The sequence below is a fragment of the Xenopus tropicalis genome, chromosome 3 (genome assembly GCF_000004195.4).
Source record: "Xenopus tropicalis strain Nigerian chromosome 3, UCB_Xtro_10.0, whole genome shotgun sequence".
Lineage (NCBI taxonomy): Eukaryota > Metazoa > Chordata > Amphibia > Anura > Pipidae > Xenopus > Xenopus tropicalis.
In genome coordinates, this window is record NC_030679.2 from 117,865,330 (window position 1) to 117,879,582 (window position 14,253).

Consider the following 14,253-nt stretch of genomic DNA (forward strand, 5'->3'; position numbering starts at 1 on the left):
GTGACGTCATCCGGCATAGGATCCAGGAGGGCGGAGCAACCAGAGAAGAGAGGCAGCACTATCCTGCCCTGGCACAACCCGACCGGGGGGAGCAACTGCCCAGGCCCTGCCCCGACAGACCAGATCCACCAGGGGCCAGGCCCATGCACAGCCGCCCTACTCCCCACCGGAGGACAATCCCGGGACACCCCTGGATGCCGCACCCCAAGACAGCCTGACATGTAAGAAAACAATTAATAATAATATATAATATAAAATTTTTGTGTGTATATATATATATATATAATATAATAAAGTAATTATAAAATACTTTCTTTGTGTTTATTTGATTCCTATTCAAGAGAATTACTTTATATATAGTCAATATAGGCACAGAGTTAAATTTTTTAACATTTTCTAATGGTGGTGTGCCTCGTGATTTTTTTCATGAAACAAGTGTGCCTTTGCCCAAAAAAGGTTGAAAAACACTGAGTTAGTGCATCCCTGAGCAACCAATACCCCCTGGTCAACCCATCAGTTTCAGCAGTTTGCTTTTTCTTTCCCTGGACCCTGCCAATATGAAATGATTTCAAAAACAAGTTCTGTTATTGCATTTCCCATCTCCCCCTATGCTTTGCTAAGTTGTGCTCCCGAATGACCTTGCTGATCTTCACAAGTTTGTTAAATATACTTACTGTTATAAACAACAACTGGACTGAATGCTGGATGAACGTTTACACACTACACGTCCCCTATCGCTCTAAAATTGAGAAATAGAGGAATATGGTCTTTCTGGATTCACTGGAGACCAGACTGCATGGGAATAATGAATGCCTGTGCATAGAAAAGCACAACTCTTGAGTCCATACCAACTTGCTTGTTGGAGTGAAGAAGCATGTTTACTTTTCAAAACTTTCCTCCTCACTACATTCTAGTATGTTATTAAAGCTCTGTAAGCAAAAGCTAATGCCGGGGGACACCTACAACATTGCACTTGAGGCTGTGTTTTTTGTTTTTCTTTTGATACTGCTATGAAATCTGGTGAGATGTGAGTTGGCTTTGTTCTTTTTATTTCAAGTATTACTGATAGAGTCCAACTGATAGAGCTGGGGATTCTGAAGTATTTCAAGACTGGTCTTGATATTGTCACATTTCATCAATTCATGGTGCGGATTAAAGCTAGACATATGGATACAATTGTGCAAAGAAATGTTTTATATGATTTTCAGTGTGAGTTAGTTAGGCAATCCTAACCAATATCTATGTACCATGAATATTTAATTGGTTTGTTGATCGGGCAGGTTTAAAAATATTATCTGTCAATTCAACATTGAAAATGCATTGTAGAAGTGAAGCTCTCTTCAGCTGAAGCTGTTAGCAATCATTTAGGCTGTCAGCTGACTGGATACTAGAATGAACGTAACTAACATTACAGTGGCTCCTACTGATGTGACTGATAACCAACCAGCATCCAAAGCTTAATCTTTGTCATGGAACCCTGAAACTATAAATCTCTGGGATGGACAGAGAATACATGTCATTTTACTGTCATCACAGTCGAGCCAAAAGACTGTTAGGTCTGAGGCCATTTCAACTAAGAAATGTTCTAATGTCTCACCTTGCTTTCCAAGTATGTGAGCACATTTTTGTTTTTCTTTATTCTTCCTAATATCTGTTAGAACGTGGCTTTGCTGGGAAACCATTTGACTTGGTATTGGAGACAGTGTATTCATACTTGGGAAAATCTAGCATACTTATTGTATCCTGGGTGACTATTCCAATCCCCAATAGCCATATTATAAAAATGTGGGGGCATTCATATCATCAAGTTGTGGCACTAATTATATGTACAAAAAGAATAGAGGTTGGTGAGAGGGAAAATGTGCTATCTCCAGCTGTCATTGGGTTATTGAAAGGCTCAATACAGAATGCATCTGGTGTATTCACTGCCCAATTGAGCCTCTCTTATACAGAACATCTCTCACAGCATTGCCTTAAAGCCAAGTGCACTCTAAGAAGACATCACTGTGTGGCAGACTGAATTTCTCTCTCACAGGTAAGTTGTGCTTTATTTTATCCCCAATCCATAATGCTGCTGTATTTGCTCTCCATTATGAAAGATTAAAACAATGATCAACAATATTCTGGGGAAAAGTTTAAATTTCCCTTGTATAGAGAATTTTTAGAACTTATTATTATATAGAAATTATATTAAAACTGACTGAACTGTTACAGTTAGATGATAGAAATGAATGGTCAACACAGACATTATATGATGTTATTAATATGTTTGTTAGGATTAATTTCACAGGCTTAATCGACCAAAATGGCTTAAAATAATATGAGTGTTTGTCTATGGAGCAGGGACCTCCTATTCCTGTGGTTATTAACATGTGCCACTTAATCTTTATTACTGGGTACTCTTTTATTAAATAGGGATCTAATGCACTTTCTATACATGTTCAGGAATATTTATTGGCTCAACGATCCATGCGGGAACTGCCACACGAGATAAATCTTCCTAAAAGACTCCACTAAAAGAATGGCCAAACGGTAATGGAAAATCTTAGAATGCTAGATGTTTAGATTTACCAACTGATTCACTTAGTATTTCCTATCAGCCCCAGCAGGACATTTATTTTGCTCACCAGGAAATGTTATATAGCCCTGTATATTATTTGCAGCATTAGGAATTGATTTGTATAATGTTCCTTTCCTTGGGCAGAACCTGTTGCTAAAATACTGCAGTAAATATGAGTCTTTTGTAATATTAAACATAGAAATTTGTGGGTAATATTTTGTCGAATGGCATTGGTTTATCTTTAATTGCTAAGTTTGGATATTTTTACAACAAAAAGAAACAATAATAGCACAGTTTAACAATATTTATTATAGTCTAGAGATATTTCCAGGTCTCTCTTATCTTCTTCACCATCATGTTTTTGACCTTTTAGCATTGGTAAATGGATATTTTAATTGCATGTGTATTTGGTCTGTAGGGTCCACTGTAGTATCACCTGTACCCTGTAGCAGGGATTTGTCCCTGTTGGCCAACGGTTGTTATGGACATCCCCCAAGAAATCCAAGTCCGGCTTGGGACTCCTCCAGTTACATGGGAGTAGGAGAAACAATAGGTTGCCTGAAAGCAGTTGTAATGTGTAGCTCTGACTCCTTCTGAAAGCTTAGACTCAGGCACAATACACTGAGATGGCACCTACACACTAATATTACAGCTAAAAAATACATTTGTTGGTTCAAGAATACAATTTTAAATGGTGAAGTGAATTATTTGCTATGTAAACAGTGTAATTTAGAAATAAAAAGTACCCCATAAAAATCATGACAGTATCTCTTTAGTGGCATTTGAGAATAGTGACCCACAAGAAAAAGCTTTAGTAAGCAACAGATTAATACTGTCATAGATAGGCACGGGATAGACAGGGTAGCTAGTTCAAGTGGTTTGTGCTTCAACAAGAAGCATGTGGTAGTTTCCCAGGTGACATAGAACAGACTATAGAGACTCCGGTGCTTAGGGCCCAAGGTAGAGTGAAGCCCAGAGAGGCCACAGAGACATGCTGGCAGTTAGACACCTGTTGTGTAAAAATACTCTGCGATATATCTCGGTGCATGACATTAATGAAATATAACATAGAGTATTAGCAGTAATTTTCTGCTCCATTCACATTGGGTTTCTTAAGTTCCATCCTCTATGTTTATGTCAAGCCTTTATTAGCTAAAGGGCCACAATCCCCCCCCATCCTCAGTCTGCCACCGACTGCTTTTAGATGATTACAGCTGTACTCCAACGGCCACTATGGAGGTCTGGATATTCCTACTGTTCCAGAACTTTAGGGAAAAATCAGGATTATCACACACTGAAGAGAAACAGCAAATTATTAAGGCAGGCTAGAAACAGCATTTGCCCGACTGAGCAGAACTCTAGTTACATTTGTAAATTACATGTTCATATTTGACATATTTAGCTTTTAACAGGGGCAAAGGTTTTTAAGAATACTATTACTATGCCCCCCCACTAACTGTAGAGAAAGGATTAGAAATTGTTAAGAAGTGCACCATGGTAACATAATCCTATCTAACCCAGGTTGCTTTTCCTTATGCTGGACCTTAATGGAATAGTCAAATTAAATGGATTCATTTCTCTCCTTTATCCCCTTCCCTATAAGTATATAGGCATGACCTTGACCTGCCTGAAGGAGAACACTCACTGTCACTCTCCTCCACTTCTTATCTCTCATTCTTTATCATCTCAATTCAAGTTTCATCAAAGCGTTTAAATTTAATTATAAAAAAAACAAATAATTAGGAACAATCTGAAATGAGGTACAATTGATGTTGAACGTGTTAGGAACGTGAGGCACGGCAACAGTCTGCACAGCGTTTAACTCCTTCTAAGTGCAGCTGGCATGGAAATAATGAAAACCGATATGGCTGGAATGGGAGCTTTAGAATACACACATAGATAGCCCTTGGCAATGTGCTCAGTAAGTCACGGGGTGACCTCATTCTGGAGAACAGCTGTCAGCATTACATGCTCCCATTCCCGCAGCAGCATTTGTAATCCCGCTTATCCCCCCCTGCTGGACAAAATGGGAACAGAGCAAGCTAGCACAAAGAGCTGCTACTAAATAACACAGCGGCTCATAGAGAGAAAGGCTCTTGACATGACTTACAATTATATCATTCTAGGGAGTGTACTGCTTAATACTCACCTCTCTCACTCTCACAGGCAAAAGAAATTGTTATTGTTATGAGTGACAAATAAAGTTCACCCCATGATTCAGTTGCCTCTGGAACCACTTTTATCATCTCATAGAAGAAATGGTATCCCTCAGGAAACTGTTTGGTTAACTGATGATTCAGGGTTTGTGTTTGTATACAAAGCTCCAATTTGTATATTCCAATGAGGGGGGAATTGCATTATTTATTAATGAATTAAAAAAAAATGGCACATTCAGTTTTCTCAATCTTTGCATCCCTTTAAGAGTTGGGATATGGTTAAGGTTAATGGCACTGGCATTTTCTGGGCCTGAATATAAGCACAGACTGAGAAACTGCCCCTCTGCTCCAATCTGCTTTATAATGTGTCTGTACTCAGAGACATTGCGTCAGCCTGACTGCAGGCACATGGGGGTAGATTTAGCAAAGTGTGAAATTAGAGGTAAGAGCAGAAAAATTCACCCACTTTCTATTCATTCCCATGGGATTTTTAGAAGCTTATACATCAAATGGTGAACTCTAACTTTCACCCATTGATAAATAGGCTTCTGAAAATCCCATAGGAATGAAAAGAAGTGGGTGGATTTTTCTGCTCTAATGTCACACTTTGCTAAATCAGCCAGGTGGAGTGGATTTTGGCACCAAAACACGAGTAAGCATTTTCACACTTTTTGTGTCTGCACCTAGGCCGAGGCAGTGTCTCTGGGTGCAGACACACCATAAAGCAGATTGGAGCAGAGGAAACGCCCCATAAACGCATTAGAACACTTTAGAACCAAATGCAAATCCTGCAGGATTTAGCTAAATCCCAAACGGAATCCTGGAAAGGGTGCATCCCTACTAGTTACTGTGTAGTCAGATCAATGAAAGCAAATATCTGATTTGTTACTATGGGTTAAGGGCAGGGGCGCTGCTGCCATAAGCTGCCAAGTTGTTTTTAAATCAGAATGTCTGCTCTTCTAATTCAGAGAACACTATTGAGCTCTCTGTACTAGCGATGCGGCCAGGAACCTAAGTATGGAGGGGCGAGTGGGGGCGGCATCCCCTAGGCCAGCTCAGGGCGCCACTTGGATCCAAAAAAACCCTGGTTAAAGGACCAGGGCCAAGTTTCTTGTGCCTCTGAGTGAGAATCTTGGCACCGTCATGCTCACTTGCACACACAGATGTTAAGCAATATTCTGCTTTGTATTTTCTATTGAATATGCAGAGTTTGCAGGGGCCATACTTATCTTCTCAGCCGTGGGAGAACCACATGATACAAGTATCTGCATGAAACACACTGTCAAAACAGTGTTACGTTCAAGGGATGGAGGTGTAAAGTAAAAACATGGCCACCATACACCCGGCCCCCATTCTTTGTACCTATATTTTCAGGAACAACCCTTTTGGGGTTATGGCTTGCCCAGGAGCATTAACCCATAGCAACCAATCAGTAGAATTTATTGGTCTCCTGTTTAAAAGCAAACATCATACTGGTTGCTATAGGTTACTGCTACTAGGTAAACGTATTGCCTTTTATTACATATGGGGGTTTGTGTGGTACAGAGCACGGAAGAGCCAGGCCCAGCTAAAGGATTAAATCTAAGCATTCTCTTGGGTGCACCTTCATTGCATGTAATTGACCCAGCACAAGGAAGGTGTGCCAGGAGCAACAAGGCATAGCTGCAGCCATGTACCCATAACAACAGATCTGCATTTGTGGAGCCTGAGTAGTTGAATAGGGGCCCTGTAGGATGGAAGGCCTTGGGTAAGGCCACCCAAACAATAATTCAGTGAAAGGGCCATATACTATGTGTAGCTACAGAACCTATGTTATGCAAAAACGTATGGACTTTTATTGCTATTTGATGGTTATGGAGAAATAAATGAAACATAATGCCAATGTATAGACATGGTATGGTTATCCTTTAACTGATGGCCCTGGTGACTGTAGCAATGACAGTGATATATATGCCACCCATAAGCTAGTCATGATGGCTAGGATAGACACACAAGAAATATATTACTAGAATGAAAACATGCCTATACCTGTAGTAATATAATAGGAATGTGCAAACTTGACAATAGAACAGGGATAAGAAAACATGTATTGGTCAGTTCTTACTAAATGGCCAAAATAACCACTAGATGGCGCAATATGGCCAGACAAAATAAGCAGAATAGAGGTGGAAGTGTATAGACAAGTTCTTAGAAGAAACTATAGGCACCCAGTTAGCACATATACAGTGTATGTACCAGTTGCAGCTCCTTCTTCTTCTCTAAAAGACACTAAGCTGGATTGTACAAATACAATTTTAGAAACATCATATCTTTTTAGAGTGTCGTATACAGAAATATGTGGGTTTTTTAATGCATTATAAACTTTAATTCCCATGACAGGAAACCTTGCAAAGCCTTTATTGGTAACCCAGAGCAGCATGCCAGCGGTTAAGTTACGTTTTTTAAGCCTTCTTGCCTTTTTTGGTGTTACTGTTCCTTTAAATGGTTAGTTCATTATGTGCTCAGCAGGATACCTACATTACCCCCCAGTCCCCTTGTGCTATATCAATGCCTCCATAGTCAGTAGCACTGTTCAAGTCATGCTGTAGTCCCATGTCACAGATCTCAATCTTCAGTCTCTTCTAGAATGCCTATCTGTGCTTGATTCTATATCTTACCATTCCTATACACACTCTCTACAGCTGATTGCATATGTGACACCTTGAGATACTAGTAAGGATGTAAGATCAAAGCTTTAAAATTCTATATCTGAGCAAGGAATGTGCTTTATTGTCCTTTTTAGAACCATGTCCACAGAAGATGACTCCAAGTGGTTGGAATGGGTGACCAAGCAGTTTGAGAACATTGCTGGGGACGACAAAGAGATTGACCTGGAGGAATTCAAGACAGCACTTAAAGTCAAAGAGGCAGGTTTGCAGGTTATCCTACTGTTTTTTTAGTAAAACACTGGCCACTATTATATTCTTCCAGTAGGGCACAAAAAATACTTTCTATAAATGTTACACTTCTATTCCAGATGCTCCTCTGCCACTGAGCAGTTTTCTCACTGATCCTATCTGTGCTTTTTAGTCCTTTTTTGCAGAGCGATTCTTTGCCCTGTTTGATTCTGATGGCAGTGGCTCAATCAGTCTGGATGAACTGCTGAAGGCTCTAAACCTCCTGATACATGGGAATGAAACTGACAAACTCCGGTTCCTCTTTCAAGTTTATGATGTTGACGGTAATTCTAGAACAGATTTGGTGCTTGTGTCCACCAACAGGATCTAGGACAGACTCGGAGTGGAATTCAAATTAGGCCCTGGCATTTTAAGTACCCAGAGGCCCAAACCGCCCCCCACCAGCCCAATAAATAGTGACTGTCTGTGGCATCTTACAGCAGCAGCTCTGGCATTTGACACAAACCAGACCTGCCAGTCCAGACCTACACTAGATGCTTTGGCATGATACACTGGAGTCTAAACTCATCTCTAAAAGATAAAAGTATTTTATCTTGCTTAAATACCTTTTTAGCTGCACTATCTTTGCCAGAAACTCCAAATATTGCATCTAGGACATACAGTACATTGGCAATGCCTTGAGCCATTTAGCAAAGGAATAACTTCATGCAATGGGGCATATATATCTGAAATGGTGAACAGAGCTCACTGCAGCTCTCTGATCACTTGTTTTTTCTACCCTTTAATAAATAGCCCTATACAATGCTACATAAGTAAATAAAGATCTGGGAAGTTCAACTCTGGGGAATTCAGAAATATACCCCACCCCATCTATAGTTTCTCTGTTTAGTTCTAAGTAGAGCAGTGGTTCAACCTTCCTAATGCCGCGACCCTTTAATACAGTTCCTCATGTTGTGGTGACCCCCAACCATAAAATTATTCTTAAGACCATCTGAAATATGTATTTTCCAATGGTCTTAGGCGACCCCTGTGAAAGGGTCATTCGACCCCCAAAGGGGTCCCGACCCACAGGTTGAGAACCAGTGAAGTAGAGTAAAACCACAAGATGTTTCTTTCCTGGGGAAATTAAAAGGCTTACTTTAAACAGTTGTTTACCCACCTACGGGTGGGTGATATCAGGAGAATCCAGGCCCTGGGGCCAAATGATCGAATTATAACGTTGGGTATAGGCAAAGTCGGTTTGATATCTGGCCTGAAATCGGGCAGATCTCGATCGGGCACGTTTAAAAATCTACAAGCCGATGCGGTCCCCGATCTGACAAGATTTTTAAACCTGCTCAATCGAGATCTGCCCGATTTCAGGCCAGATATCGGTCGGGCAATCCCATCAGTAGTGCCCATACATGGGCCGATTAGCTGCCGAATCGGTCTAAGGGACCGATATCGGCAGCTAGAATTGGCCTGTGTATGGGGACCTTAACATTCTTTTGCACAGCTATGTAAATATGTAACAATATGTAATGCCTATTACTGATCTATCACGTTACCTAACCACATACAAAAGAATAGTCTGACGCAATCCTTCAGAAGTACATCCATTGTAACTTAGGTCTGCCATAGCATTGGATTTTTTTATGATGATTATTGATGAATTTTCATCCACCTTTCCAGGGAGCGGTTCTATTGACCCAAGTGAGCTACGCACAGTTCTGAAATCATGCCTACGGGAAAGTGCAATCTCGCTGCCTGAGGAGAAGCTGGATGACCTGACGCTGGTGCTGTTCGAGTCTGCTGACAAAGACCATAGCGGATCCATCACGTTCCAGGAACTGAAGGAGGAGCTAGAGCGCTTCCCAGAAGTTATGGAGAACCTAACCATAAGGTGGAGCAGTTGCCTGGCTCTTGTTATGGTTTCTAAAGTGTTTAACATGAAACAGAGCCACCCATCTATTTTAGGTGGTAGCATTTAACTGTCAAATTAGTGGCTCCGCACTGGGAGTCAAAATAGGCCCAGGCGTTTCAATGCATAGAGGCCAAACAGCCCTGTCTTTAGCATCTTAGAGCGGCCCCTCTGGTATTTGCCAGAACCCACTGATTGCCAGTCTGGCCCTGCAGATTAGTGTCTTCTAAATGCACCCATGTGTTTCAGTTGTAACTTATACTGACAGTATATATCATTCAGAAACTTGTAATGCTCAATAGCCATGAATAAGATTTCCTAATCTTTACTTTATGCTGTCATTTGAGGTCACATGACTCATAAAATTTGTTTATTAGAAGTAATAGTGTACTTTAACCATTACATTCCAGCATGCCAGTACTATAGATTCTACGATTTTGTGTTCCAGGTCATTTAAGTTGAAATAAGGATAGAAGTAGTCATACTGAATATCCATGTCCTGTATAAAAGCTTTCTGTTTTATGTGGTCATAGAACCTCTTCATGAGGGGTTACCCCACAAAAAGTGTACTCTGTGTACCTATATATTTTTATATTGCATTTATATTTCATTATATTGCATACAGCATATTACTAGGTGTGTATGCACACAAGAAACTATGTCATATGTAATATTTGGAGATGGGGTGCTTATATTGGATGTGTTGTAGCATGTAAAGGCCCAGTAAAGCCTATGCAGCCCTGCACTACTATAGACTTTGTGGCTGTAGTGGATTGGATTCAGGTTGGTAACTTACCTGCAGGGAGCACAGATCAGTAAGGTGAGCCCTCTAAGTCTTGGCTGCTTTAAGCATCTTTAGATTCCATATGCTCCTTGTGAAAGTATAGTAGGAAGCATATGTCAGAATCTTTCTGATTAATTCAGAAAAAATTCTGAAAATTGTGACTGTGGCACAACTGTATATTGCTTTACTGGCTTCAAACAGAGAAAGGCAACCATTCCAGGCCCTGTGGCCCTAAGTCAATAAAGCACAAAGCAATCAGATCACTGCAGTTCTCTGTTTGTACATTATATTATTCAGGTCCTTGCCAGACTGTGGCTCTGTATGTTGCTGCCACCTGACTCTTTCTGGCAGGAGTACCCCATCCCACATTTATGATTTATATCAGAATCATGTGACTACCAGTTCATAATTGCATTATAAGGAACAGCAGATATATTGCAGCTTATATTTATCATTTAGAATTTATCACAATGGGCCCAGTTCTATGAATCTACCTGAATGTTCTGGGTTAATTCCTTCTTTCTGCTATCCACAGAGGCCACCTTTATCTCTTCAACAGGGAATTTATCCCAGCACAATATATTTATTTAAGCTGTTAACTGCAGTGCAGTCAATCATTTCTTTCCTAATAAATACCAACTATTTCTATTATTATTTTACATATAAAACTTGGGGCCACAGATGATTCTGCAGAGGGGGCACTTCCATAATGCTCGCTCTACTGATACACAATGAGATTGCAGTGGAACAGTGCCCCCAGTGGATATTACATCATAAAAATGGTAGAATTCTTGCTTAAAAGTGCACACATGTAGAACAGTGCCTTAGGCATGGGTTTAGATGTGTTTTACACTGCAAAAAATATGCACACACACATTTATATATGTTTTTTTAATGCTGCTTAATCTATATAATGTAGCTTTGAATTCCCTTACTAGCGCTGCTAACTGGCTGAAGCCTCCAGCTGTGCAAAACAAGAGCCACACTCCTCGCTATCTAACAAGGACCTACTGGCACAACAACCGCAGTAAGCTGCTCTTCATGTGCTGCTACTGGTGCCTGAACGTCCTGCTCTTTGGCCTAGCTGCAGTCAATCATGCCAGTCTTGGAGGGTGGATCATGGTAGCCAAGGGCTGTGGTCAGTGCTTGAATTTCAACTGCACTTTTATTGTGGTGAGTCTACATACCAGGAGGTATTGCTATGATCAATAAACATCCCTCCCTGTTTATAACCAAAAGTGTTCCCTCAGGTGATGATGCTGCGTCGGTGTCTGACATGGCTGCGCACTACCTGCGTTGTACGTTTCCTGCCACTGGATCAGAATGTTGTTCTGCATGAGCTGATTGGATATGTTATTTTTGTTCTAACAGTCATTCATACTGCAGCGCACATAACTAATTTCAGTAAGTATACATAGCAGTTCCTCTGACTGAGGTCATGTACCTGGTAACGCCATGGCCATTAACTGTCTAACACTCCAGACATGTCCACTTGAATTCCCATCTTCAGAGCTCTCTCTTTAACATTGTCATCACCTTTTTGTCATCTTTAACTGAGCTTTACGGCTTAAGAGTGTAATTCCCATGATGCACTTAGACGAGTCATCTTAGGCTCCCATGGTGTGTGCTCCAAAGCACAGCATTTTGAGTAACTGGAATGGTCATTTATGAATACAGCTAAAAGTGCAGTGTGCTAAAATGGTTGCATATGTTGACCTGTTAATTACAGGTCAAATCATGCTCCTTGCACTTCCGTATAGTTATGCTATTGTGTACGTCCTGCCTCTTCTGATGAATTGCGCACAAGTGTGCCTATTGAATCTAGGGTGCACTGGAGGTACCACCACCCTAAACGTGGTGTGTAATTGCAGTTGTTCCCACAGTGGGTTGTGTCAATAGACACAGCAAATTTGCGACAAAAGAATTGCACTTTAATGTCATTTCAAATGCCCACTCTGAAAATGTTAGGTGCAACTTGTGAACACTCACACACACACACAATTGCCTCATTTTGACACATTGGACACAATTGTGCTCCCTGCACTATAGAAGAAACGAAATTCTGGTTGGATGTCGGAATTTCAGCTCTTAAAGTTAGCAGGAGTGGATTTTTGCCATCCCTGGTAACTTATGGGGGTGGAAGTGGGAGCATCTCCTGTCAGTTATGCTGAAATTTTGGGGACAAACACTACATTGTGGATAAAAAAAAAATCAATTTGCTTTTTAAAAGATGTGCACTTGACATTTCCATGGTGCACAAAGAGCTGTCATATAGCGCTGCCATATCTTTCAGCGAGACTTCTATAAAAGCTACAGGCTGCATGGTGCACTTAAGAGATCTTTGCTGCTATTAGGGCTGCTGCACTGTCCAGACTTTAAAGTAAGCTCTGGTCGCTCCCATATCACATGGCACACAATGAAAAATGTAATTGTTAAAAGAACAGGTTTGTTCTTGCTGGGGTCATGGTGCTACTCAAAATGGAGCTATCCCATATGAATCTTACAGACTGCCCATAACAACCATAAATTCCATAATGAAAGAAGAGCACATGTGTGCAGCAATGGCAGCCAGACAGCTCCGGATTTCTTATTCGGGCACCCCAAGACCGCCCCAATTATTTGCAGAATTTGTGGTGACTAATCGCCCCGTCTGTCTTCAACCTTAAAGAAGGTAGTAGCCAGTGAATTTGTAGCCTTCAGGGTGACATAATGGATACCCCCACTTAATTACTGAAATAAAACAATAGTCTAATGCCGGTTTCTACCAGCAGGTGGCGCATTACACCTAAACCAAAAGTAGGAGAAGCAGCGTTATACTAACAAGTCAGTGGCTTCTTAGTAACATAATGCATACAGGCAATCAATAAAAAACTTGAGAAAGCAAAGGTAGCATATAAAACATAGAGGGTCCTCTGCAGATTTTATACAAATTCTTGTTACTAGGAAATTAAATAAAGTTACATTGTTTACAATAGTTATAACATTATCCTTTATGTTTATAACCCTTTAGTTAATGATCTCAAATACAGATACTATGCTGTGCACACTAGATCTTGTGCAAATAGTACTTAGTACTCATAGTTATTCCCCTTTTCCTTTTAGGTCTATTCTGTGTATTACCTGCTTCATTAGCTATATGTCTGTGCTGATAATAAACAAAATAAATCAAGACACAAAGCCATTTAATGATGTGCCTGTCCAGTTTGAACATATATAGTTTGTTCTGGGGTAATTACACATTGTAGGAACCAACGTGTCACAAAGCAACATGTGTCTAGAGCAGACCCCCCTCTGTGTGGCCCCCACCTGTTTGGCTGCTTTGATGGCTTACCTTTGTGTAAGCTTTAAATAGTATCAGTACTGTGATTAACTGCCCCTCTGCATTGCTCACACCTCAGATTCAGGCTGTAAACCCCCTGTATTGTTTAAATATGTAATCCCCTGTGTTGTTCACACCTTTTAATCTCTGCATTGTTCACCCCCTGCATTATTCACACCTCAGGCTCAGACTGTAATCACCCACATTGTTCACCTCTTCACACCTCAGACAGACTGTAGGAGCAGTAGAAACCCACAAATAAACCCTGCACACTACAAAAGGAACATATACTGAGGTGGTACTGCAATTAAAAGGTTTTTTAATATATAGTTATTGTACAGACTGTAGGAGCAGTGCCAGCATTGTGTCACTGTATGCTGCCTGTGTGTGCCATACTCTGCCTGCCCTATGCTGCCTGTGTGTGCCATAAACACAGGCAGCATAGGTCAGGCAGAGTATGGCACACACAGGCATGGTAGGGCAGACAGAGTATGGCACACACAGGCATGGTAGGGCAGACAGAGTATGGCACACTCAGGCAGGGTAGGGAAGGCAGAGTAAGGCACACACAGGCAGGGTTGGGAAGGCAGAGTATAGCACACACAGGCAGCATAGGGCAGGTAGAGTATGGCACACA

The 14,253-nt window shown here is 40.9% G+C and overlaps 1 protein-coding gene across 1 annotated transcript in view; it reads left to right on the top strand.

The window, feature by feature from the left end:
* The first annotated feature begins 450 nt into the window (after positions 1-450).
* Positions 451-14,253, top strand: part of nox5 (NADPH oxidase, EF-hand calcium binding domain 5) — a 35,421-nt gene continuing 21,618 nt past the window's right edge. Inside the window, exons 1-7 of the mRNA XM_018092492.2 lie at positions 451-2,035; positions 2,446-2,532; positions 7,499-7,622; positions 7,786-7,936; positions 9,285-9,495; positions 11,236-11,470; positions 11,548-11,701. Coding sequence (XP_017947981.2) covers positions 2,522-2,532; positions 7,499-7,622; positions 7,786-7,936; positions 9,285-9,495; positions 11,236-11,470; positions 11,548-11,701 — 886 coding nt within the window. The 5' untranslated portion in view covers positions 451-2,035; positions 2,446-2,521. The remainder of the gene's footprint in view (positions 2,036-2,445; positions 2,533-7,498; positions 7,623-7,785; positions 7,937-9,284; positions 9,496-11,235; positions 11,471-11,547; positions 11,702-14,253) is intronic.